This window comes from Pseudopodoces humilis, chromosome 19 (assembly GCF_049639895.1).
Source record: "Pseudopodoces humilis isolate 2021_Gansu_Grassland_sample_001 chromosome 19, ASM4963989v1, whole genome shotgun sequence".
NCBI classification, from domain to species: Eukaryota; Metazoa; Chordata; class Aves; order Passeriformes; family Paridae; genus Pseudopodoces; species Pseudopodoces humilis.
The window spans coordinates 819,459-847,439 of record NC_142218.1 but is presented as its reverse complement, the minus strand read 5'-3'; the positions used below and the strand labels follow the sequence as shown (position 1 = coordinate 847,439).

The following is a 27,981-nucleotide window of genomic DNA, read 5'->3' as shown; positions in this document are numbered from 1 at the left end:
TACTTTTTAGTAGTTTATTATAAAATACAGATTTACATGTGAAGGCACTTTGAAACTGTTACAAAACTTCCATGTAAGCTATTGTTTTAGCTGTTCAACAAGCCTAAAATAGTTTTTAGATCACCTAAAAAAGGTGAAGAATTTTGAACTGGATCCAGTTGTAGTACATTCATTTTCCTAATATGAAAATGAAGAGAACTATGAAGAATGAAGAGACACTAATGAAGAGGAACTACACCTAACAACAGTTAATAAGGATTCTGGCTCCATGAGTTGTCTGCTGTCAGAGAAGGCACTGACAGTGTGGGGAGCAGAGACGCCAGGAGATTTGCACATGACATTGAATTAAAACCATGTCACCTAAATTCTCATCATACCATACTGTGGAAAGACTGATGCTGTCATGCCTAACCATACATTTCCTATCCAGAAAGGTTGCAATCCTCCACTTTTTATCTCAAAATCTGAAGACAAACATTAAAACTTGAATAAAATTAAAGGAAATCAAATATCTACATGACTCCTCCTCCACTGTATGGCCATTTCTTCATACTGCAGCTCTCCATGGGCAAGCACCCTTTTTTTTAAAGTAAAAAAAATTAAAAAAAAACCCAACAAATATTCAAGTAACTAACAACTCAAAACCAAGTTTGTAAACTTTCTACTCCTTGCTGAGTAGCATCCCTGCACACCTGCACATTGTAATCAATTTGTCCTTCATCACTGCTGGCTAGATTCATTAGCTGAGGCTGTTCAAAATCATGGCAGTGTTCTCCCCTAGAGCTGTGGATCTCACAGCACATACTAACCCACCCATCCAATGAAGGGAACAGAGACCCTCAAATAAGTCCTACGTAATCGTTCTTTTTTTTTTCAGTTCAGTTACACAGAAACTGAAAATTACAGTGCTGAGAAGTTTCTCTATGGCTCTAACCTTAAATACAATTATAAAATAAAATCAAACTATTGATTTACAGTAAAGAGTAAACACTGACTTTTCTCCATTTTGGTAAAACAGACCCTACCAAATCCTCAGCATTAAAAATTCAGTCACAAGAACTGGATGCTGGAATTTATACTTTTCCAGTGAATCCAAGCCTTTAACAGCTATAAACCCTCACACATAAACACCTCCTTATGTGATGGGCTTACATTCAGTGTAGATACTACACAAGAGGCTAAAAGTCTTCAGGAAAAAAATAAAAGAGATACAATTTGTTAAATGAATTTGTGCATTTGAACAGCTTTGAGATGGCCAAGCCCCAGCTGCTGATTTCAGCTTTAACTGTGTTTCTTCATGGGTGAGCTGCCATCCGTATGAACAGCACCTAGGGCAGGCTGCTCTGTGGCTTCCAACGTGGAGCACCACTGGCTCAAGAGAAAGGGAATTGAGGCTCACAGAACTGTACCTCAGTGCTTTACCAGAGTCCAACCTAAGTCACCACTATTTGTATTAGATTATTGCCTTTGTTACTGCAAAAGCTGTCAGATACATGTCACGACCTACACTTTAACAGAAGTTCTGACAGTTCAAAGCTGCTCAGTTCTTCTTGAGGCTAAACAATTATTTTCTCCTCCCTCCAGTTATTCCAAAGTAAAATAATGTGTAAAATTCCATATTCTTTTCAAATAAGGCACTTTGCAAGTTTCTTCTCAAAATACTAAAAGCTTGAGGAAACTTCACTGATTTAACTCATTTCTTTATCACTCTTATTCCAGCAATAAAACTGGTCTTACAAGCTGAGTTACACTCAGAACTCATGATGCTCTAAATGAGGCAACATCCAATATGGCTTTCACAGAACACTCTTTTGCTAAAACAGCACAGAGTAAGTCATAGCACAGTGTGGTCTTTGGGAATGAAGACCACTGGTATTTCCTACATAACTCTTACTTTTTGCATCCTGTGGAAGTCAGGTGAAAGTTCAGTGTTGAAGGAACTTGGCATAACTTAAGAGATCCCACAGAAAACAGAAGTTTTTTAGTGATTTGCTCTTTCACTGACAACATCCTGCAGACGTTTTAGCAGAACATCATCATTTTCCTGGCAGAGTCTCTTCATGGGAGATTCAGTGTCACTGTCAATTGTTATTGCTCGCTTCTTACTCCTCTGTTCACCCTGTTTTATCATATTATTGATGTCCTTCAAACTCTGTGATCAAGACAAAAATAATGAGTTACTCTGTCTCCATTTCAAACTTGCTCTATGTCTGAAATATCAGAGAACAGGTTATCCTCCACCTCTCAGTGATGGACTCTACACACAGAATTCTACCTTTCAGTGCAAAGTGAGAGATTCCTCATTACAACACATCAGAACTGCACTAGACCACATCCCAAGACTAATTAACCCTTCCTCAAACTGATCACTTTCAGCCTTGTTTTTCTCTCTACCTTGGAAGGACTGCCATTGAACTTGTAGAGCAGAGCAGTTCGAGGTGTGAGGCAGGTGCCGTTCTTGTGAGGCGACACGTACACGGAGTGCTGCTGGGAGATGCGCCGCGGAGACACCGGCTGCTGCCGGATGCTGGGGAACGGCGACAGTGGAGGCGCTTCCATCTGCAAGAGAGGACACGTGTGCACAGCAGCTCAACTGGAACATCCTGAGAACAGGAACTTCACAGAAGAGAAGATTAATATGCCTCCAGGTGTTCAGAATATTTTATCTTGTGACAGTGGAACAACAGATCAAGTAACAATCAAGTAACAGAATTAATCTGCCAGATGCCTTACACAGACAGTCCACAGGCATTTGAGCACGTAGGTATAGCCTCGATGCAAAGAAGCTGGAACTGGGTACACAAACTGAGCACCATCTGCATTTGTCCTCTTGAAATGCTGTTAAAGCAAGTGCTCATACCATTACCTCCAACTATCAGACTTGACCCACACCAGGTGACAAGACAAAGGTATTGACATATGTTTAACTGCCAGGAAAAATGACTTTGTGAGTATTAATTCCAAAATAATTTACTTACCACATGATCCTGGTTTGTGACATCATACTTCAGTGCAAATGACTTTACTCTTCCTACGTAGACTGCATTGTAAAATTTAATAAGATCTCCTCTCTCCTCTGTTTCTGACTCACTCGAGTTCTCCGCTGCGGATTGTCCCGAGGAGCCGCCAGCTTTCACAGATGAGTCTAACAATAAGAGAGCTTCAGATTTCAAAACTACAGCATTGGCAAACCAGGAACTTCAGAGTTGAACTTACGATGTCCAGCTGGCATGAACTTGCCCATAAATTGACCAGTCAATGAGAGGAATTCAAGAAAAGTGCTTGAGCCAGGAGCAGGGTGTGCTGCAGGTGCTTAAGAACATCAGGAGGAGCTACCAATTACTGTGAACAGGCTTGTGAGTTATGACTAAAAAGGCCAGTATCAACCTTTATTCCCAACTTGGAAATAGCTATAGCAAGAAACTGTAGCACAACTGACCCCCTCTTCCATGCTTATTTTGGGGAGTGGTACAAAGCCACTACTTGCTCTTGAAACCAAGTTTTAAGCAGTCTGATAGCTCCCAGCTTTTGTCTTCTCTGAGTCTTGTGATCAGTTAGTGAAGAAAAACTTGGTGCTCAACTCAGATCTGCACCAAAGAAGTCATGACACCATTTGTTCAGGCATGTTCTGTAAAGTGGGAAAAGCTGCAGCCATACAGCAAGTGGATTTCTGTTAATGTTTGCTCTCCCTTAACTAAGCTGAAGTGCTACTGAATACAACTTTCTATGTCTCCATAGAAGGACAAATGCCCATCTGCCTTCCTTCTCTCACAACACAAGCACAGCTCCTGTGAACTGGTGTCAAAAGCACAAGAGTTAATACTATGTAAAGGAGGCACGAGTCCATAAACTGAAGGAAGTCTGGTAGGAAAAGCCACCGAAGAATTTTGTAACCAAGTTTATCACTTCAGATACTCCAAGTCATCCAGTAACTGTGAAGGTGTCTGACAGGATTTAAATGAGATCAGCACTTTCCATGACCCTGGTAGAATCCTCAACAGGCCTTTAAAAATGGCTCTAATACTCATTAAGGCAAATGAATCCCACTCGGAGGGAATTTGCCACAAAGAACTAAATTCCATGTATGTCCTGGCTACATATCTGTTCATGGGTTCAGATATGATCTGCTCTGCTCATGGGTTCACACACACGCTTGTGATTTCTCACTTTCCCGACATGTCACTCAGAAGAGGCATGGCACAGCTCTCAAGCTTTTCTCAAATACCACCCTTATCCCTTTTCTTCTCTAACCTAGAGCAAAGAAAGCATTATCTATTTAAAAGAAACCTGAATATAAGAAAATTGTGGTCCTGGAGAGTTAGCATTTTTATTTTCAGAAACAAGTTTTCCCTACTTCAGTGTTCAGAATAGGTGATATTAAAAAATCCCCACGATAATATTCCAGGTACTGTTTATCCTCATTCTTTGTTATCAGTGTTGCTGTCCAAGAAGAAACTACAGTATCATTGACAGACTAAGAAAGTACTTCCACCCTGAGCAACCAAATTTAAGTAAATGAAATGAAACATTCTTTCCAACTAGGAAGTGTATTTTCCATGTCTAATACACAGGAGAGCTACTTACAAGATGGTTTCTTTTTCAACAATACAATTCTTTTTCTTTAATATATGTAAAACCATAAAACTTGCTCCATTTCTTATTACTTGACAGTCCAGTTCTTTAAAAGCCCCAAATATGTTATTGAAGAGAGCAGATTCCTTTTCTGTACTCACCTTCTGTCATCTCCATATCTGGGTTTGCATTTTTGTCCAATGGGACATCATCAGAAGTATTTCTCAACAAGACACTCCTATAAACCTACAAGAGACCAGGGAAAAAGACTCTTCTCAAGGAAAGCAAGGAAGTCAGGAGATGAAATCCAACTGAACAGGGACAAGTTCCTGTCCTCTTACACTGCAGAGGATTTGACTTCTTTTATGAGCACAAAGACTTCAAAAGCCACCTCTGAGTTTTAAAGAAAGTAAAGGAAATGCTATTGACTTACATGGCTGTTTGCTTGTGGCTGATTTCTATAACTTTTCATTATGTCCTGAAAAGTTCTTTCCTCTTTGGTTACCTGGAAAAGAAAAGACTGTTGAAGAACAAGTGCAAGCACGAAGGCTGGGCTGCTCAGGTCCAGTATGTAGCTTTTTGAGGAGGATTACTATGAATACATAATTTTAAAATTTATCTCTGGTGATGAGAGCATGAAAACAATAAAGGTTTTTCTTGTTCAGGAATTCCTTGTTTCTTAGTTACTAAAGCTTTTTGTTGCTTATAATGCTTAGGCATTACTCCTTTCCAGACTTTTTTTCCAGTGACGCTTAAAATTAAGGAAAGGAAATATTATAAAGTCAAAAATGTGTTTTGTGAATTTGGAAACTGGATCCCTTAACTTTTTCTAAACAGAAAGTGGGGAAATCCTGAACAAGACATTAGGCAGGTATGTACACACATGCAATTTCACCTTGATTTTTTGTTTCAAAAAAGCTCATTTGTTGCTTTGTTTTTCAGCCATACATTTGTAATTTTAAGAGCAGACAAGCAACAGTTTTTGTAATAGGATCCAGGAGACAATGTATCAATGTCTCTGGCTAAACTGTCAGGTTTCACACTGCACTGGAGACAGCATTCAAAAGCCTGTATTATAAATAACCCCAAAGCACCTGACAAATTACATGATAAAATTGTAATTGAGCATTGACTATTACATGGCTTTGCTATCAGGATTGACATCAGGTGAGCCTAACCCATGCTGCAGTTAAGAGCATGGGTAGTTACAATTTAAATATCAGTTTCCCTCCACACATAGTGCTCCCCTTCATTTGTCCTCAAAAAAGGGTAATCCAGCCTCCTGCATTTTGTGTCTGAATTAGGGTTAATGGACACTGTAACCACCAGCTCAAGTCTGAGTCAAACCAATAGTCCAGTTTCATAATACAATTTAACACCACCTAAAATTAAAGCTGACAAATGGAATAAGAAATGAAGTACAACAGGCAACCACCTCAATTCCTCAGCCTGAATCATCAAAAGTTAAGAGGATTTTTGGGAATAGAAACCATCTTACATAAATTTACTCCTGCAAATTTCTGCACCTGCCTGATTTTGTAATTTTAATGGAATTTTTTACTGTCAAGGTGACAAATGGGACAGCAACAAATACAGAGCAGTAAGACCACACAGTGCTTTGTCTGTGTCAACCAGTGCTCACTGTGAATGCACTTGAGAAGAGAAACTGTCAAGAATTTCCATCAACAAGCTAGTGAGCTAAGATATGCAAAACAAAGAAAAACCCATACTAGGACTTCATCCACTTCTTGGAAGGATCTTCCCCTTCCCTCCAATAATAGGACATGAATGAATCAAACCGTAAATGCTGAACCTGATGTTTTCAACTGAACATAAAAAAGTCCACTAATTTATTAAAACTACATGTTACCTTGGCCATAATGTAAAAAGCACAGAGAAGGAGCTGGTCCAAATGTCTGTCTTTCATAAGATCAGCACAATGAACCAACGTGAATTCAAAACATGTCCAGATCTTCCTGCGCAAGTCATTGGAAACGTCCAGTTTTAAGCACAGATCACGCAAGCGCACACTTGCCAGATGATACACCTGGAAGGAGAAGACACACAGTAAAGAGTGAAGCCAAACAAGCTTATCCTGGCCTGCAGAAATAAAAGACCTCAAAGCAGAGCTATTCTGTAAGGGCCACAAAGATGATTAGAGGGAAGACCTCTCCCATGAGAGCAGTCTGGGAGGGTGGAGCAGCCTGGAGAAGAAAAAGCTCTGGAGAGGCCTCAGAGCCTCTTCCACTGCCTAAGGGGCTCTAGGAGAGCTGGAGAGGGACTTGGAACAAGGGCCTGGAGTGCCAATGGCTTCCCACTGGCAGAGGGCAGTGTTAGATGGGATACTGAGAGGGAACTCTTCCCTGTGAGAGTGGTGAGGCCCTGGAACAGGTTGCACAGAGAAGCTGTGGCTGCCCCATCCCTGAAGTGTTCAAGACCAGACTGGATCTAGTGGAAAGTGTCCCTGCCCATGGCAGGGGGAGGAATTATTTCATCTTTTAGGTCCTTTCCAACCAAAACCATTCTGGAATTCTGGGATTCAAAGACTAAGCAGTCCACTCTACAGCTGTTGAATCTCTAATACTTACAGAAAATCCACCTAAAAACATTATGCCTATAGTTTCTATACTGTATCCCTCCCTAACTATGTGTATTTCTTTCAAAGAAGGAAGGGGTAGTGTCATTTTCACTTGCTCTACTGAACAGGAGCAAGAAATGAAAGTAGGGCAAAACTATTATTTTGAGTATGATGATCACTGTAAATGAAAGGTCAGAATTTAATGACAAATATAAGTCAAGGCTTTAGTTCTTCTTCACAACTAAGAGGAATTATATTGTCTATGAGGTTAGTCAAAGACATGACTACTTCTGAAGTACTTCCCAGCTGAGAGTAAAGCTTCCAAAATGCAGCATTCCCAACTGGCAGGTGGCTGATCAATTCTTAATCCTTTGCCAGAGAAACTGCCCATCACTGGCAAAATTTAACAACCAACAGTTCAGACAAAGGATATGGCTTACAAGTGTTTCAAGAATTCTTTTTTTGTATTAAGATGTACCTCAAAGATTGTTCATGGTAGAACTTAAGTTCTATTGTATCTAGACAGATACCCTCAAAGGGGAAAACCTCTGAAAATAACTTACCTAGGAAAAAAGCAACAGCAAAAAAAAAATCTAATATTTTTGAGAGAGACTTATTTAGGGATATATTCTTTGTAGTCACCTAGACCAAATTACCCCCCCTTCCTACCAAGACCCCTCACAAAATTTACACTGAAAATGAAATCAACTAGAAGTAAGTCACCTGAAGTTTCCCTGAAGTTCATGAAGTTCTTAATTTTATCTTTAAATCCTGCATTATTTCAAACTTATTCTTTCTAGAAACTTTTAGCTACTGTGTTATTCATCATTGCTTTCTGAGCCCCCAGCCCCGCAAGACCAGCACTACTGGGCAGACTTAAAAGTGGCAAAGGAGCATCTCCAGATGCTGGATCCACAGCAGTGCACCTTTGAACGAGTGGGACACAGGAAAACCATCTCATGTCAGATCTGTCTAACCCTTGCAAATGTGGAGGCAATCAAAAGAGCCAAGAGAAGTAAAATCTGAAGTAAACTATGCTTTTGATATTTATTTATAGAAGCTCCTAATTAAAAAGAAAAAAAAAATCTCATGAAAACTGGACTCTCTGCAATACTCAATATCTTTTCCCTTCTTCTTCGAGGTATACAAGAACTGCATATGCCAAGGGAAAGGCACATGAAGGTAATGGGAGCTGCAGAGGGAGGCAGGCTCCAGCATGGCTATGAGCACAAGTACAGCATCACTCCTGAGTAAGAACACTCACCTTCCTGTAGAACAGTGCCAAGGAGCCTGTTCTCTTGGGTTTGCTGGCTGCTGGCAGCTGCACTTCTTGTGCTTGGTTCCCAGGAGGGTGGCAGGCAGCCTGCACATCCACTTTACATGGCTGGCCTAAATTAATTGAAATGGGGATCAAGGTGATTCCACCCATGTCATTTGCAATACCTGTAGAGGATACACATTTCCAGAAATAAACCGGTTGCTCTCCTTCTGATGCAGCCAAACAGCAAATCAAACTAATTTATGAACATTTGATACTAAAGACATCCTCTGTACTACAGTCTAAAAAAACTCTGTCCCTCAGAGTCTTCAGAAATGGTAAAAATTACATTTCTGATAAGGTTTAAAAAACCAATCTGAATGTGAATGATCTTTTCTAAAGCTAGTCTGAAAGTACAAAGTTCACAAGCAATAACAATTTTTGTACTTGGTTTTTCACTCTTTTAGGGGAAGGTGGGCATTTTTTTTTTATTCTTATTCTGCAAAACTGGCAGCATATCCTATACAGTCCTCATTAATTTCCTCAGTAATCAAATCCTCTTGGCTGAAAACCTCCTTAAACATAGTAGCGCAGAATTTTTCCTTTCATCTTGTTATAGATGGGTAATGCGATGGTTGGCTCTTGCAATTAAGGGATGAATATTATGTGTATGCTAAGAGAAGTTATATTGATGTATAGTTATGTTACTGTGATTTGTTGTTTAGACATCCTGTTTTCTCCATGCTCCTCTTTCCCCCTGTATGGTTGCCAAGGGACAGTGGGGACATGTGGAGGGAGGGCTGTACCTGTGCCCCTGGTACATCTGGGAGGGCAGGCCTGTTACTCAGAGGCTTGGCATGAAAACACCTCACCTGCAAACAAGCTGCAAGAAAGCAGTCTCTACCACTGGACAGCGAAGAAGAGTTGATTAGCAGACTTTGGGAGGGGACAGGGTTACCTGATGCCATGCCAGGGGTATAAAAGTTGGGGCAGCCACTTTGTGGGTGAGCACATGGCTGCTGGTCACAGAGACTCCCAGCACTGCTCCTTCTGCTTATTCAGTCTTTTGTTGTATTTTATTAAGGTTTTTAATAAACCTTAGAAATTTTTTAAAAGTGGGTATTGTTTTTCACAATCTTTAGCTATAGACCCAATTTTTAAATTAAGAAATGGCTATAAACTCATGGCTCATGTATCATTTTCAGAAATATTCAGGTATCACCCAACTTCCACAAAACAGAAGTCTCACAGTGTTTTGCTAATGTTAACACATAACCCTTATCCAGAAGTTCCAGAACCTTCGAGATTGTAATAGACCAAAGTAAGACAAACTGCAGTAAACCATTAATGGAGCTGAGAACCAAAGTACTGCCTAATGTGTGAGGTATAACTGTGAACTGGAGTGACTTTATGATACTGGTATCCACAATCACCTGATTTATGTTATATATTAAGTTCTGCACCTTTAAGGCTGGCTTTGAGAGCTAGGGAAGTTAAAACTGCTGGAGGCTGATGAGAGTTTTTCTCCTGGCCAATAACTGGCCATTTCTGAGAACTGACAGTGGTTTTGACCATTGAAAAGTGAGATCAACCTGTGAACACCACCTTAAGACCTAAGCCCCAGACGTTCTTGCTCTCTTTGGTTTCTGGCTTCTGAGGAGGTAACAGGGCTCTGGTTCAGCCTCCTCCCCCCCTCACCAGGCCGGACAAGGGTGGGGGAGAGCGGGCCCAGGCCGGTCTCTGGCTCCGTTTGCAGCTTCTGCCACTGCTGAGTTTCACCAGAGACTGCTGAGTAAGGAGAGAGAAAAGCTCTGGACCTGCGGCGGGCTGAGACAGTGACCACACTCTCCAGAGCAGCCATGAAGAATCTTCCATCGCAGACAGCTCCAGCCGCTGCTCCGGCAGAGATCACAGAACCATCTACAAAGGCTGGGCAAGATTTGAACCCTTTCACTACCCAGATGAGACTTGCAGATTAATATTTTTTTTCCAGAGAGAGAGGAAGAGAGAGAGAGAGTGATCAACAAAGATCAACAAAGAGACACCATAAACTATCAAAAACAGTGAAGAAAATAATTAAGCTTCAGAGCAGGGAGAGAAATAAAGAGATGCTTTAATAAGCTGAAATATTTTTCTGTTAAAGCTTTGGAGATGGACAACAGCATTCTGAAAAAACTCCTTTAATTCATGACAGAGTATTTTGGGGGGAATGGAGTATTTCAAAGTGTAGATTTAAGCAAATGGTGAAGCAGTTGTGATCCTGTGAGATGCTGGAACAGAAAAAGAAAAGTAATAGTTGAAGATTTGTAGCCTTTAAGAGGCAAAGATAAACTTCTGTTTCCAGAGAAGCTCATAAAAACAGATGAAGAGAACTTTTGCCTTTGAATAACTCATCCTTAAAAATGACACCCCATCTTGACTCATTGACCCATAACACACCTCAGAGTGATGTGAAATGGGAGGAGACAACTGATGGCAGAATTTCCGGTCAGCTGGCATCAGAGAAATAGAAAGCCATGAAGAAAATGGTTTCCTTGTAAAAAAACTCCATAGATTAGCAGAAGAGGAACTCTTTTTCTCTACAAAGACTGATGAAAAGACTATAGCAAAACTGAGACTGTTTTAACCACAAAGTTTTTTGTCTCTATGTTGTCATATGAACAAGAGAATGGTTGAGTAGTAGGGAAAAAAGCTTCTGGAAGTATTATTCTGGTTTCTTATTCTTGTAGTTTTTGTTAATAAACTTTCTTTGTTCCTTTTAAGTTTTAAGCCTGTTTTGCTCTTGTTCTAATCCATATCTCACAGCAAGAAATAAGTAAGCTTTCCAGTGATTTTTTAGTTAATGCTTTTAAACCATGACAAACTGGAAAGAGGACGAACTCCATGACCTTTTCTTCAAGAGGAGAAATCCTCAGTGTGTTTGCCAGGGATCAGATGTCTCCAAAGAGATGATGTCAATATAAACTTAAACTTTTAAGTTGTTGATGGAGCTTAGGATTGCTCCTTTTGTTTTCTTTCTCTCAGGGAATTTCCTCCCAAATGTTGCTGAGACAAAAACAACCTTTACTTACAAAATACAAAATAAGTTGCCAAGGCTCAGGGGAAGGGTGGGAAAGGGTTTGGCTGGCTACTGTCTTTACCTGGGGGGGTTTTATCTTTGGAAAGGAAAAGATACCTCGAGATTTTGGCAGGGTGGTGAAGGGCTGGGCTCAGCTCCTTGCCTTCTCTTGCTGTGGCTTTAGAGGAGGATGGTGCAGCTGCTGTTTACAGAGGGGGTGGAGAGTTCGCTGCTGCCAACGGAGCCCAGCTCTGTCCTGCTTCTCCTGACACGGGTGAGCCTTTGCTCATGAGAGCAATCGCTGAACTGGGACTTACTGGCACCCTGCCTCATTGGAAAGGACACTTGCCATCTCTTCAGGTACCTCAAGGGAGAAGACCGGGACCCTGAACCCCTTCCCTGAGGGCCCATTTACCCAGCTGTGTGAGGCAGCTGCTGCAGAGGAGCAGTCCCTGCTGTTCTTTTGCCGTTTTCTGAGTTTTCACTACACCGTAGCCCCAGTGCCTGCCAGGGCACCCCCTGCAGCAATCTGCTCCTGTCTGCCGTCCCAGCCCGCTGCTCCGAGGTTCCTGCTGCAGTCCATTCAGCTTCCCAGCTGCTTGCCGTGACTTTCCAAAGGAAGCCCCTTGTCCATCCCTTCCGCCAGCCCGCCCGCCATTCCCGTGTGGAGAGAGGCGGCCGAGCTGGCGCCACAGCGCCCCCTGCAGGCGCGGGGGAATCATCGCGCCCGCCCTGCCCGGCCGGGAGCCAGCAGCGCCCCTGCCGGCTGTGCCCGGAACTGCAGCAAAGGGGAAGGTGCCTGCAGCCGGGAGGAGGCTGGGACTGGCTCTCTGGGGCTGTTCCTTGCTGCTGCCGGGGCTGTTGTTTGTTTGCCTTCTCACACACACACACATGTAAAGAACTGCTATTCCTTTTCCCGTATCTGTGCCTGAAAGCCCTGTAATCTCAAATTTACAATAATTTGGAGGAAAGGGGGCAATATCCTCCATTCCAAGGGAGGTTCCCACTTTCCTTAGCAGACACCCGTCTTTCACACCAAGACAGTTGCTGTTGACAAAATAACTGCTTTTTTAGAAAGAAAAAGCAATATACTTTCAAGATGCATGGTTGATCTAAGCATATCTTAAGAGCAAAGAAAACATCCTAGTAGAGAAGAAAAACAGCAGTAATTCCTACCATGCAGTGGTATAGTGACCTTCTGTCCTGCTTTTCCAGGACCTGTAGTGGTTGTCACGGTTAGCACTGTCTGGGCAGGAGACGCTGACGTGTTTTCAGCACCAATGCTTGACGCTGGAGCAATTGTCAGCTTAGTTCCTTTTGTTAAGGCTTTTTCCATCTGCATTTCTTTGGGGCTGTCTTCTCCAAAGAGCCTTCTCTTAGCACTTCCAGCGGTAGGAGAACTGTAGCGCTCATGAACGGAGATTGGAGACAATGGCTGCATGTCTGGCATGTCAAGGAAGAAAAAATAAACCAAACAAAACCTTAACAGCAGCAGATTAATGGAAATAATTCTGCAGAGAAGGAGAAAGGATACCTTCCAACTACACCAGTAGAGATCACTTGTAGTTCATGCCTGCTCTCAGAGTTCACCATTCTGAGGTGGTAAGAACAAGATCTATTGTCTGACTGACTCCTTTTGCAGTCACCCCAGAGCACAGTTCTGCCATCAGGTATTACATGGAAGTTGAGCAGCCACTCTGATCCAGAGACTCAGGAACACACAGGATCATAGGTACTTACTCCAGTCAGCCTAGCAATTAGTAATATTTCCAAGTGTTACTCCTGTGAACACATTCCTCTACAGGAACCCTGACCACATTCCTTGGACATGATGTCTTCCCTATGTTCTGGCTTTCCAAGTCTCTCTAAACTGTCCCCAGTCAGGTGACTCCACCCTCACACAGCCCCAGTTCCTCTCAGGCTTTTCTGTTGTTTTCAAACATTTACTCCAGTAGTAAACCTGATGTACACAGCACTAAGGTAACAAGCTTCTGTTCACAGGCTTTTTGCATTTCTGCTGTAGTCTGTGACAATAACAGTGACAACAGTTTCCTATTTCCCATGAATCAGAAATTGTCTGGATAACTGGCCAGGTAAGACTGACTTGAGACTTTACTTTTAACTCTGACAAGATGGTTCCCTTGGTACCAGATATAAATAAACATTTCCTATCCCCACCATTCTCCAACTGAACTTAGGAGAAGCCTCTAGTATCAGATTCTCATATTCAAAGCTGTGTCTCACACAGCCTTCCCCATATATAAGATACCATCTCCAATCTGGTTCCTCTTCTATCAGTGAGCCCTAACACAGCAATTGCTTGTACATCTCCTTCCTAAGGAGTATTAAAAAAAAAGACTGAACAGTGTTGTTTGTTGGCAGACAAACACCGAAGGGGACATTACACAACCCACCAGTCCATGGTACACCTGCAAGAACATACGGACCAGTGTCTGGGATACAATGAAAGCAGCAATTCCTAACTAGAGAAGCATGCAAAGGAAACAGCAGTGCTGGCACTGCTTCTGCACCCTCACTGTCAGGAGGGTTCTGTGTGTGTGAGATGCAGGAATCTGCCAAGAGCAGTTCTTCAGAGGACAGAACACTGTAGGCAAAGCATTGTCCTCCACCCCTGCACAAAAACAGTATAGGAAGCAGGAATAAATGTAGCTCTGTCATTACATTAAAGTCACCTAAAATCCAGTCAAACTCACTGAGCATAAACTAAGAGAAAGCAAAATAAAAAAACTGGAAAATTTGAACATGAGTGGACAGTAAGTGATTAGATGACAACCCACCTCAGAGTAAGGTCAACCTGGCATCAAACCAGCAGCAAATTCTGCTCCAGACCAGAAGGGAAGTATTGTCACAACTCTGCTGCCAGTGAGTCACAGCACTGGTTTGAGTGCATCTAGACCTTTCCCTGATCAAATAAACTTCACAATTCTGAATGCTCAATTCAGATTCAAGGTTGCTTTTTGCAATTACAAAGAAGTTTAAAACACCTCTCCCCAAAATCACTCATTCAAATATCAGAAGCCTTGGACATACCTCGTCTTAAACTCCCACCAAGATCTGTCCGAACCTCTTTCACTCGAGGATGAATTATGGGAGATAATGGCATCATGGGCAAGTGCCCAAACCCACTCCCTCCATTGCTGGCCTCAAAATTACTGGGAAATATTACCTGAGAAATAAGGAATGTCAGTGTAAGGTAACAAATTAACTTCCCTTCTTTGTGACAATCTATTAAAAGAAGATTTTCTGCAGTAATGGTCTCATTTGAACAGTTTTCTGTATAAAACAACAAGTGATAAAAAGAATATGAATTTTCTAGTAACAGGAATGAGATCACATACTTCTTCACAGGTTGGGACTTTGTTATCTGAGGCCTCAAGTGCATTCCAGAGTGCTGAGTTCCGAGTCCAGGCCAGACTCTCCAGAATCTGTTCCTCAATGCTATTGAGGTGCTTCACCATGTCTCTGGAAAGTCCTTCCTCAGACCGAATCAGCACTTCTATAACCTGATGGCAATGACACAAACACAGAACAATGTCACACTGCTCATGTTTAACACCATCAAACTGTTATTTATTTCAGGCTCCTGTTCAAAATATCAACACAGAGTGCTCCAGCCTCCTCCTCACATCTTCATCTTCCCCAACTGTCTTCTGATCCCTCTTTTTTAGCCCCCTTTCCCAAAGCAACCTTGGAGCTGGAAGAAGACAGCAGACAGGCAATCAGTGCAGAACAATCCAGTCCAGGGGCTTTTATGGCCCTCTCTCACCACAGCTAACTGTGCACAAGTGAAAGCACTGGGCACATGCAGCACTGACCTGGGAGATGTGATCAGGTACAGCTGCCCAGTCGGGGATGTGACAGCCCCAGCATTTCAGCTCTCCTTCCTCACAAACAAACAGCCCATAACATGAGGAGCTGAAAACCACTGATTTAAAGTTCCATTTAAGAAGCACTCAGAACCCTTAACGTGAATAAATGGGTCTGACTGATCAGAGCTGACTGATCCCCTGCAGTATTATACTCCAACACAAGATCCACCCTGTGTTATTCCTGTGAGAGGAGCATTCAGCCTGTTTTCCTAAAGCTCCAGAGATGGAAATGCCATAAAAGTTCACCGGAAGCCCTATTGATATGTTTAGTTATTCCTGCTACAGAAGCTAAACCCAGAGAACAAAGTTACAAATATCACAAGTCTCTCTAGTGTGAGACCTTTGCAATGGTAATTTTTGTTCAAATAAGAGTGCTGCAAGAATATACACTGAATGGCTAAGAAAATTTAAACCAAACATAAATCTGTTCCACAAAGTTGGATGTGCACCAGTTTTGATGCAGGCCATGACAATATTGACCATCAGCCACAGCAATATTGACACATTTGTTACAGCACCAGTACTGCCCTGCAGCTGAGGAGTAAAGGAAAAAGGAAGGATAGAATACAAACCAGCTTTCCCAAAGGTTTCAATTTTTTGGTTGCTGTCATCTAAACAGAACTACTTGATTTATTCAGAACTAACCCCAGTAAGCTGCAAGGCATCCAGCAAAAACTGGAGGCATATGGATAGGTGAAAAAAGGATTGAAGTAGTGAAAAATCAAGTTACACTGGAAGTGGGGAAAATATGGTTAAATAAAGAGCAAAACCAGAGAACACCCTGGAAAAGATATTCTGTTACATACAGGAAAAACCCCAAAACTTAGCAAAGCCAGCCTGTGATAAGTAGTAGCGGCCAAAGGCAACATTTCAGATCTGTACCTGCTATTTCAGAACTGCATTGCAGCCAATAAATATAAATATCAACAAAATATATGCTTGAAGGCTTTAGTCTAGTAAAAGTTGATCAACAGTATGTTACAGATCAGTACCATTTACAAAATGTGACATTTTCTTTATATTTCAGTTTCATCTCTGGCATTACACTCCATTACATTACATTACATTCCAAACAATACATTTAAGGAGCACCAGAATTTAGAATAGGCCTAATGCAATTAGTATCAGTCCTTGTCTTTCCCTGACTCCCTAGGGAGGAAGAACATCATTCTCTATGACCCTCAATCCAGTTACATGCCATTTTTAATACAGATCCTGTCCTAAGCCAATGTTTATTTACCTTATAGAAATAGAATGGCCTGAGGTCAAGCACTTCAATGATCCAGGGGAAGGTGCGAGGGGAGCTGTAAGCGAAGAGCACAATCTCCAAGCAGCATGCCAGGAGGGAGCGGTGAAAGAGATCCTGTTCCAGGAGAGCCTGGAGAGACCACAGAAAATGGCACTGGCCTCAGATTTGGCAAACAGAAGTTGGAATTTTGTGGCACTAACACTACACAGCTTATTGTTGGAAAGAAGCTGGCTTCTTCTCCCATCCACAACCTCCTTTTCACAAGAAAGTTGAGGAGACAGAAGTAGAGTAACAACACCAAAATGATCATATTTTGCATGCTATGGACAAATGAACTGGCATCCTTTGCTGTGCATCATAAAGCAGAGCAAATGCAGTGCTGTCTAACATAAAGTACTGATATACTCTTCGTTGGATAAAGAAGAGAATAAAGGTTGTCTGTCCATAAAGTTGTGATTCTAGAAGGCAACACAAATTCAGATGTTTAATTATGATAGTTATACTGGTTTAAATAGTAGAAGAAAAACACATTTTGGCAGCTCCCATGTATTTCCCCTTTTTAGTATTAACAATATACAGAGTGCTTTACAGTGCTTTGTTCTGGAACTGCCTGAAGATAAACTCCAAGAACAGTTAAAAAAAATGTTCTAATCTTTCACTGATTCTTTACTTACAGTCAGATCCTTCCCATGCAGTCTCCGTGTTTCTTGCACCATTATAGTCTCCAAGATTTTATAGTACAAGATCTCTGCCAGTTTTAATCTGTTTACAGCAAAATCTGAAATTTAAAATCAACAGAGATTAAATCCAATGCCAGTGACACAAACAGGGTTAAGACTAAACTGACCAGCACCTGTCCTCATCCAAAATAATAGTTATGTCTGTAAATACAGACTTTGCAAACAGAAAAAAAAAAAAAAAGTTCATAAATAAACTAATCCAAATGAAATTCCACAAATATTTTAAAGGATTATTTATTGTAATATTTCTTGTGACGTAATTTTTCAATAATTATTTTCTTATTTGCTTTCAGTTTCCTTTAAATTTTAAAGCTAACAAGAATGCAAGTTTACACTTGTTAAGAGTTGCTTTTCCATGACTTCTTGGTTATCCCAGTTTGAACTGCAGCCTTGGGATTACTCTGCCATAAATTTTTACTCTTTACAGTGTACTGTTTGACAGTAGCAGTTTTCTGCTTGGGTGTATCCTGGGACAAAACCAGCTCCACTACATTAAATACAGAAAACAGTATAGGTATGCATTCTGTTTGCCCTGGTTTAGTATTTTGAAACACCCCATGCCTTTCACTCCATACCTATGTGAGATCCTGGCTGCTCATCCGTTGACTGAGTATAGCTGCAACAGAAGGTCTCACCAATTTCCTTCACTCTGCTCATGATGCTTTCCAAGGGACTATGGGCACAAGACCTGAAGCCAAAGGCAAATAAAGCCTTGTTTGTATAAGTTAATATCCAGCTTAAAAAAATAAATATCAAGAAACAACAACCATAAAACCAAAATAAAAAGAAAAGCCGCTTATACTGAGCATTCCTTATCAGCAAGAACGTGTAATACACAAACAGAGGAAAACATAAAACACACACAAGAATCATGTCCTCTCTTTCTAACAGGGCCAGGGAGGATATGCAGATCTTGGAACAAACTCAGGAGAAAGCAAGAACCATAGCAGCACAGTGAGGAGAAAGATGAACCTGCCAGGAGTAAGGATGCTACAACAGGCACCCATGACACCACACAGGCCAGGCTGTTTGAGGGAGCACAGAAAAGCTTAAAGGAAGTTGCAGCAGCATTTTCCCATTTCCTACCAAGACTGGGAGAACTGATGAACTTCACGTTGTCACTACCATAAAAAAGGGCCATAATATCTCTGGCTGGAGATGCCCTTTCTGAATGCTTCTGAATTTTCCAGCAACTCTGTTTTAGAGGACAGTGGCCTGTGGCTGGTGTCAAATTAAGACACTAAACTACTCTGAAAAGCTAGAATTAAAATCAGCTAAGGTTTCTCTTTGAACAAAGCCTTCTAATTAACTTCAAAGCTTTCTTCATGGAATTTTAATTTGAAAAAGAAAATTCTGAAAAACATAGGTATTACACAGTCCAAACTACAGTTCCTCCACCTCTTTCAGGGACACAGTATATATACTCCAGTGCTCGCTGAACTCATATCCAAGATGAGCAGAGCACTCATCACAGGTCTTGCAAAGGTTTACTCAATTCTTGTTCCCATTTTAATATTTACCTCTCTCTTGACAGTCTGGTTTATTATTTGAAACAAACACATGTTTTATTAGAGATTACAGACACATTAATGTCTTATTTGTATAGTATAAACAGTATCAGTCCTTATAAAAACAAAGAAACATTCAACACAAATGCATCCCATAAAGCACAGCTGTAAATTTTTAAGAACTAGTGCTAGCAAAACTTTCAAATATATATAACTCCAAAGATGAGAATGGTAAGTAATATTTTTCACCTGTTCATGATGGTTATTTTAAAAAAAACATTGCTTCTTCCACTTCAAATATTAAGTGCTAATACTAAACATCCATTCTGATTTGTAAAAATACACCTGGAGATCTTACATTGTAATACAGCAGGACTTAAACTTGTTAAGATATTAGGCAAACACACAGCATCTTTACAGGTATTTACTATTCAATTACTGTTTTATGAGCTATGCCCAGGGAGGAAGGCAGAAATCTGAAATGTGCTCAGGGAACAGCCACCAGAATACCCTGAGTGGGAAACATGACTGCTGCTATTCCAGGTCAGCACTGACAGTGACAACGCTCACTGTGAGGCTCATCCTTGTGCCATGGGGTTAGACCAACACACCCTGAAGTAGTGTGAAGGAAAAATGGGCAAGGTGTAAGCTGTTTTATCTTCCCAGCTGAGGGCAAAGACTGAAGCTTGTTCACCTGACCGTTTCCACCCTCCTCTAAAACCTCTGCCAACATGGCTACCACCACATCTTTTAATTGAGAAGTACTTATTTAAAATGTAAACAAATAAAAAAGGCATTTGGCTTTCAAGCAGACAGACCAATCAACATCAGCAAAAGCTGAAGCCCCATTAACACAATGGTAGTGACAAGTCAGATGGGTGTGTGTGTGTGTGTTCAGCCATCCTTCTCCAGATGAGAACATCTAGAAAACAGAAGATCCTTCAACAAGAAATAATATAGAAACACAGACCAAAATATTCTGCCCTGAAAGAAAAAAAAAACAAAAGATAAGTTTCTGTGTTAATGAGAGCAGCTGAAGTGGACATACTCACTCAAAAATAGCTGTAAGTTGTTCACTTGGTGCATTTTTCAACCCAGCCACCATGCTCTGCAAACGGCTCACGCTCTGTGTGGCCGAAGCCACAGGAGTGATGGCAGCTTCCTTTTCTCGCAGGTATCTTCTGCCAGTCAGTGGAGTTGAAGGTGCAAATGACCTTTTCTGTCAGATGGAGAAAAATAATAAATAGAAATCAGCCAACAAAACTGTTTCAATTACCTTCCAAATGAGCATCTCCTGCAAAATTCCTTCAAGAAATAAAATGACACCACTAATACAACCACATGAAGGCTTCATCAAACCTGTGAGCTCAGAAGTGACTGAAAACAAGCCAAAGTTTTCCCAGGACTCCATAAATATAAAATATAATGAATCTTTGTGGAGCCAAAAGTTAACTCAAAGGGATTTTACAACTAAAACACAGTAAAACTAGACCTAAAATCTTAAAACCTATAAAATTTTAGACTCATTTGAACATTGAAAATACAGGGTAAGGAAGAGGAAGCACATGCTTCCATTCTCAATCCCTGACTGCATTAGCTGACACAAGGAGTAGGTGGTAGAGCTGCCCAGGAGATATTCACAGGAGAACATTCCTTGGGAAATGGGCCTCCCTTCATCCAAAGGATGAAACAGCAGTGAGCAGATGGAGCTGTGTGGACTGCACTTACCTATTTGTATCCTGCTCTCTGGAAGTGAAACAATAAAGTTTTTGGATTTATTTATCTGAACTGACAACATTCTGAAGATATAACGCAAATAATGAGAAAAGGTTAAGCCTGCACAGGCATTATGCATATTCATATACTACAGAAACTGAAGCTCAAAATGAATAAAACCCATTCAATTTGCCTGAATATGAAATACACTTATATTTGGGAGAAAAAGATAAGACATATGATTCATTTACACTAGCACCAGCATCTTAAAATAAGAATTCTTATTTTTTAATTGACATGTAAATCAAACAGCATATAGTTCTTTCACATAGCCAGTACTATCTCTCCCCTTATCCAAGAATAAAAAGTAATCAAGCAACTGTTTTCCTGCATGTCAACTTCATTAAATACATTTTACATTTTTAAACATAATGAAACATTAACTCTGTTTATAGATTATTTTTTGTAATGAAGAGAGACTTTGTTGAGGTTTTTGCATGAATCTTATTTTCCATAGAAGAGTAGGAAAGTTGACTTTTCCTTTCCTAAGAAAGGAAACAGTGGGAAAACAAATTAATTCAGTGTCAAGGTTTCGAGTTATGATTATGGCATATAAATGAAGCTTGACCAAAACTAAGTCCTACATATGTAGTAACATATTACTTACTGATTTTTCTTGCACAAAACCAGACAATACACATGAAGTGTGCTCATTCTGTTTAAGGAATAGTTATTTTAAAAATTCCACAGGAAAGGAGAATTTTCTCCTTAGCAACACAGCACTGAAGCCTGTGTTCACCATCTTCCTCCCAGCAAGAAGAAATTTCAAGTCAACCCAATGATTCAAAGAGTGTATAAAGACAGGAAAACTTGAAGGAGAACTTCAAGTGAGCTTGCCATTTTAAATTAATCACCTTTTCAAAATGCTGCTGCAGATGACACTCCATGTGAGCTCTTGCTGCCATTTTCTCTCCTGGCACATCTGCAGGGAATTTTCGAGTGCCAATTTCTTCTTCAGCATCAGCTCCCAGGAAAACTCTCTCATCAAAGTCACCCACGGTCAGAACATACTCTTCATACTCTTTATTCAGTGCTTTGCTGAAAGAGAGGCCCAGGTTTGATAAGAAAGGTTTAACTGCTGAACAAAGAAAGAAGGTGCCCCAGGTGTGCTGGTACAACCCCAAACCAGCACAGGGTCAGAGTTTCATGCTCTGGACAGCAGTGCTGCTCCCACCTCCCTGAGCAGCCTGGCCCCAGCCATCCCTGCCTGCCCTTGGACCCAAAACCTCTCTAGGATCACTGCAGGAATCACTCTTCCACCAGCATTTGGATCTCAGTTAGAAAAGGGAAAAAACAACTTTGCTTTCACACCAGTTGTAAATAAACCAGTCTGGAAGTGCTCAGCTGCTCAGAGGTTAAGTCTGTGCACACACAAGGAGAACTGCACCCAACTCACTCTGCTGGATTTCTGGGTTTGCCACTCTGTAGCCCCTAATTTTCCTAATGGTACAGAGGAGAGGAAAGTGAGGAATTATTTCTGGGTTTTATTTCTAAAACCACCACTGACATGTGACTCCAAACAAATCCTTAATTTTCTTTATTCCAGCAAACCCAACTGGAAAAAAGGAATGTTTAATCCCACCAGGGTTGCAAAGCTTTAAGTGTATACTTGGGAAGTAGAATGGAACTTCTGGATGAAAATCAGAAATGGCTTGAATCAATAATCCTGGCTGCAGTTGGGCCAGGAATGCAGTTCCAGCATGTATAATAATGGAATAAAACAATGTATTCATGACACAAGCAACTCTGTGATCCCACAATAAACCTGATTGCATCACAGGTTCAGCTGCCCCATGTCTTTTAGGAAAAAGTGAAGGTCTGTGGAAAGTTGGACAAAAAACACCCCCAGAGATGCTTACAAGTGTCTCTGAGGTGTCAGACTACTTGCAAAATAACAGGGACTACTGAATCATTCCACATGACAGTATTACTGAAGGAACACTCTTAAAGTAGAAATACTAAGAGAAATTCAATGTTCAATTATCAAATAAATGAGTTTGTATCTAAATTGAGGTGTTATCTGCATTGTTAAAACAACTGAGTCCTTGCTCAAAATTCCCAAAGCAAACCAACAAGTTAAAAGCTCACAAAAGCCAAAAACAAATTAATAGGTATTTTTCCAAAAGGCAAAAAAAGCCTGACAAGGATTTTTTATAGTTTGCATTTAAAGCAGCTTTCAGAGGTGAATTCAAACTTTCCGAAACAACTACACTTGCCTCCCACAGAAATTGTTCACCTCTTTTTTGTGGTTTTGCAATTGTTCTTTGCTTCTTTTTCTTTTGAGTCCATCTGCTGCCTCCACAGATTTATACACTCAATTAGAGACAGAGAAATAAATTTAGAGATTTCCCTACTTGAGCATAATATGTGTATAGAAACACATCTGTGACCTTCAGAGCCAAGGTTTTGATTTGCATTACATTATTCAAAGGTTACGGTTGCCAGAAAATCAGAGCAAGTACCAAAAAAACTGACATCAAGAAGAATCTCTGCAGCTTGAACCCCTGACATCGGGGTTTCAGCCAGAGACCAGCTTTGATGGACAAATAATCAAAACCCATTAATTATGGCAAGACAAAGGAACAGGAAAACTGAGATTTAGTACAGAAAGGCCTGTGCTTGACATGAACAAAGCCCTATGATTAAGAACAAAAGCTGTTACTTACCTATTTTCTGTAAAGTTGCAAAGATCCAACAGACAATCTCCTTTTAAGATCTAAGAAAAAAAAGCACAAATATCTTAGATAATAAAATCAAAACTGTTTCAAGTCTGAGGGCATGATGGTTTTAGTCAAAAAGGAAATGAGATTTAGGTGCATAACTGGACTCCTTTTTTTGCCTAGACCAAAGGGCTACAGTGCCATTACCAAGACAAAGAACAAAGCCCAACTGGATCCAGGCTCCATCCAAACTCACTGCTCAGAGCCAGCCCTGCAATGTGGCATCTGTCCACTGCTGGGTTAGGGACTGGCTCGATGAGCAACTACAAAGAAGCTTCTGCAGAGCTTGCAAAACGTTTCCAGGATCAGAACTGGACATGACAATTTCTATATCTGCAACCTCAACCTCTCCTTCCAATTCATTTTGCTCAACTTCAAGACAAGCAGCAGGACCCACACTCCCACGACAGATATCCCATACAATTATTTCACAAGGAGATAACTTTTTTTTTGCCTGAAGAAAACACCATCCTTCATGATTCAGTTTCACACTGCCAAGAAAGGAAAGCAAAGATTCTTCACTGACATAAAAAGCTGAAAGAGAGGAGACCTTACAGCACACAGCATTAGAAGTGTGAGGGAATTCTGCTCCTGCTAAAATACAAAGAAAACTGGAGCCAGCCTGAGTTCCTTTGCTCACGAACAAGTTCCTTTGCTCTCCCCTGTGGAATGTGCAGCACTTAAATGATCTCAAGACCACCATGAAGCACCACCAAGTGCTCATAAAACTCACAAGTTATACCTTCCTATCAAACAGCTTTGCAATGTATGGTTTGAAGTAGTGCTCCTTTATGCCTTTCGCTTCCACGAGGAGCCCGTCGTGCAGCTCGCAGAGCATGGCCACGATGCAGGGAGGATCCTCGGAGGCATTGATCTCCAGAGTGTGGAATTCCACTGGTAAGCCTGGGAACCAGGAGGAGGGGGAAGACAACCAACCTTCAACTTCATTTCAAATGAGCCAAGAGAACAAAGCACACTTGATTGTAAATAAGCTGTCCCCACCATACCTTTAAATGATGGATTTAGCAAATCTCTTCTGTTTGGACACAGAAGGGCATTGGCAAAAACCAGGTCCAAGCAGCATAGAAGTAAATGATAGGAATTTACTAAATCATCTCCAATCATATGGAAATTACCTTTAAGAGACAGCACATCATGTCAAGCAACACAACAGAAAATCACATCTGGGAATGTATACAAACCACGAAGGCAAATCAAGCAGCCTACCCTTAGTGTACACAAAAAGAGTCCAGCAGAAGTTGAAGAGATCTTTGACACTACATGGCACCCGCCTGTCAACAAGAAAAATGGGGGCAGAAATTACTCTTCAGTTCCAGGAAGCCAAACCTTTTCTACAGCACAAATTCCATTCCATTTCCCTGCTCAAAACAATGGCTGGAGCTGCTGTCTCAATTCCACATTAAGGCACAGTCTAAGCTACATGTCAGTCCAGTCAGTTCAGCTCTCACTGCCTGACAGACAGTGCCCGACCTGGCTCCACAGAGTGTCTTGCACACATCCACAACTTCCCGACCCTGTTCCCAAGCCAAAGGCTGCCTCTGGCCTCTGACCCTACCACGCTATTCTGCTGGCGTCATACCTCCCACAGAACCCTCCAGCAGCCACAGGTGGGGAGGTGACAAAGGCTATATATATTCCAGTGAGGGTTTTCCCAAAATATTTTACTAAAGCATCAGCCTTCAGAGCAGGCAATTTTAGCTTGTACTACAGCTCAGCTGCTGACTCCTGTTTGGAGCAGAACTATCCAAGCCCATGGAGCTGGAAGACCAAGGAAGACATGACTCAGCCCACAGAGCAGCCAAAGCCATGGTGGCACCAACCAACACTGCTCTGAGAAAGGAACATGAACAGAGCACTCGACAGAGCACCTCCTCTGCACTCTGCCTGTGGATGTGGAGTTACACAGGAGCATTGTACCACAACAATTATCTCCCCTCTCCAGAGAACCCACACGAACTAACAAAAACACCTTGCAGATCCACATTTTGGCTGCCTCATCCCCAAGGTTACATTCTCACTACAAAACTGTCACAGCCACATATTCTTGCAGGGAATATGGACACACTCCTTTCAATAAGGCAGACGTTTCATGTGTGTGGAAAATGACACCACACATTTCCAAATCTGTCATAAAAATGTGCACATCAGCTGTAACTTCCTCCCATTTGGTGTTTCCATTCATCTGGCAACCACGGCAAACACCTGGCAGCATGGAGGCCACAGGGATGTGACAGCCCCAAGCAGAGGGATCATGGCATGATCCCAAACCCCTGCCACCACTGCCAAGACAAAACACTCTTGTGATACTTCAGCTATTTCTGCTAAACATTTAAAGTGTATCTTGGAGCTAACCCACCTCACGGTACCTCTCCCCACCACACCCCAACATTCTCACAGCAGGACAGTTCCTGTGCTACAGCAGCTGGTTGTGAAGCCCAGATGATATGAGCTGCACCCACCAGGGTCAGGGGTGGCTCTGCACTGGCTGCATTTCAGAGTCAAAGAAACCCCATCACTTGGGAAATTAATTTTCATAAACTTATACTGGGTATAACTCTTTCCAGGGAAAAGTCACATCAAATCTAAAAAATACCTCTGCTTCCTGCTTCGATGCGGTTTGGAAGTTTCTTCATAAGGGTTTTGAAATATATCAAAAAATATTGGTTCAAACTTTTTGAAAATCACAGTTGACACTTCAAAATTTCTCTCCAGTCTCTCAACTCGCTCTCGGAATTCCTGGGGCAGGTTTGACATGTCCATCCACTTCTTCATTTTGCTAAAAAACTGAATTAAACTTAAAAGGAAAAAGAAAAATCTGCTTTGAGCTTTAACTAACTTTCATTATAAAATTTTAAAAAGCCAAAATGCTTTTAATGTTTTTTTTATTTACTTCTTTAATGACTGACATGATTACTATGTAGGCTTACAACTCACTTTGATAAGACTCCCAAACTGTATATGTTATCAGATTTTTGCCTTTTATCACTCTGGGGTTTCTCCTTGACCCTCTTTAAGGCATTGGAACATTAATTTGATGTGGAGGCTGCTGGCATGGCTGTGTGGAGCAGGACAGTGGTGGACATCAAAGTGCAAGCACGGCTCTGCATGTGCTGAGGTGAAGGCAGGACAGGCAACAAAACAAGCCAAGAGCTGATGCCTGTCAAAGTTACCTGTACAGAAACCTGTCAGCTGGGGATGTAAATAACTGACAACCACTCCAGCAGCTCAGCGGGGATTGGGGCTTTTAAATGTAACGAGCGAGATTCCAGGCTCCTGTTCCCAGGTCACAGCCACAGTGACAGGGGAGCTGCTGCCGGGGTTGTGCAGAAGGTGAGTTCTGTTATCACCAGCGCCGTGTTCCCAGAAAAACCAGCAGCTGCCAGCACTCCGTCGGGATTTGGCCTGAATCCTGAGTCAAACACACGATGTACCGGGATGGCACGCGCCGAGGTGTTTGTGGTAAAATTAACTACAGAGAGAAACAACTGGCGCGTGTAGAACAGCTGCTGGTCCGACAGAGGCCGTTTCCTAAAGGCTTGAAGTTGGAAATCACGTATTTGCATCTCATTTCCATCTGTAATAACAGCGGATTTACTGCTTTTACCCCGCCGCGGCCGGCAGGGCTGGGAGCGAAGGAGCGGCACTGGGATCAGCGGCTTTGGCAGAGCAGGGCAGGGCACTCCCGGCGCTGAGCGCTCGGCCCCGGCAGGGCCCGGCCCCGCGGGCGGGGCGCTCACCTGAGGCGTGCGGAGCGCAGGATGCGGGTCAGGGAGACGCCGTTCCCCTCCATCGGGCTGCTCCCCACGGTGGGCACGCGGCTCCGGCGGCAGGCGACGTACAGCGCGCAGGCCAACCAGTGCAGCGCCTCGCCCTGAGGGCACGGGAACCGCGGTCACCGGGGCAGCGCCGCGCCCCGCGGGCTCGGCCGGGGCGGGACCGTCCCCACCCCCGCCCCCGCCCGCCCGGCCCCGCTCACCTCCAGGCTGTAGGTGCCCCGCAGCGCCGTGAAGTCGCGCAGCGCCTCGGCCGCGCTCGCCGCGTCCAAGTTGAGTTCCCGGCAGAGCCGCTCCACGGCGGCCCCGGGATCGGCGGCCCCCGGGCGGGACATGGCGGCGGAGCGCGCGCCAAAACCGCCGGAAGGGCGGGGCCGCTTCCGCCGCGGGGAGAGAGCGGGGCGGGGACAGGGACAGGGACACGGACAGGGACAGGGACAGGGACAGGGACACGGACAGGGACAGGGACAGGGACACGGACACGGACAGGGACAGGGACAGGGACACGGACAGGGACACGGACAGGGACAGGAACAGGGACACGGACAGGGACAGGGACAGGGACAGGGACACGGACAGGGACAGGGACAGGGACAGGGACACGGACAGGGATAGGGACAGGGACAAGGATAGGGACAGGGATAGGGACAGGGACAGGGACACGGACAGGGACACGGACAGGGAAAGAGACAGGGACACGGACAGGGACACGGACACGGACACGGACAGGGACAGGGACACGGACAGGGACACGGACAGGGACAGGGACAGGGACAGGGACACGGACAGGGACAGGGACGCGGACAGGGATAGGGACAGGGACAAGGATAGGGACAGG

At 42.6% G+C, this 27,981-nt stretch overlaps 1 protein-coding gene across 4 annotated transcripts; it reads right to left on the bottom strand.

The window, feature by feature from the left end:
• RBL1 (RB transcriptional corepressor like 1) lies at positions 1–27,487 on the bottom strand. Of its 4 annotated transcripts, none has more exons than XM_005532217.3 (22): positions 27,347–27,487; positions 27,108–27,241; positions 25,964–26,164; positions 24,577–24,641; positions 24,357–24,485; positions 24,092–24,252; positions 23,296–23,345; positions 21,484–21,667; positions 19,906–20,072; positions 17,921–18,033; positions 17,280–17,383; positions 16,597–16,734; positions 14,826–14,990; positions 14,518–14,653; positions 12,643–12,909; positions 8,415–8,593; positions 6,443–6,619; positions 5,006–5,077; positions 4,734–4,818; positions 2,979–3,145; positions 2,395–2,559; positions 1–2,152 (listed from the first exon to the last, which is right to left on the bottom strand). In XM_005532217.3, exons 1-22 carry the CDS (start codon positions 27,476–27,478, stop codon positions 1,982–1,984), a joined length of 3,162 nt encoding a protein of 1,053 aa, XP_005532274.3. In that variant the 5' UTR covers positions 27,479–27,487; the 3' UTR covers positions 1–1,981. The 4 variants fall into 4 exon arrangements, with proteins under 4 accessions (XP_005532274.3, XP_087920651.1, XP_014116276.1 ...); XM_088064525.1 differs by lacking the exon at positions 27,347–27,487 and adding an exon at positions 26,305–26,944 and having other exon boundaries at positions 27,108–27,239; XM_014260801.2 differs by lacking the exon at positions 27,347–27,487 and adding an exon at positions 26,541–26,944 and having other exon boundaries at positions 27,108–27,239.
• Positions 27,488–27,981: the final 494 nt, after the last annotated feature.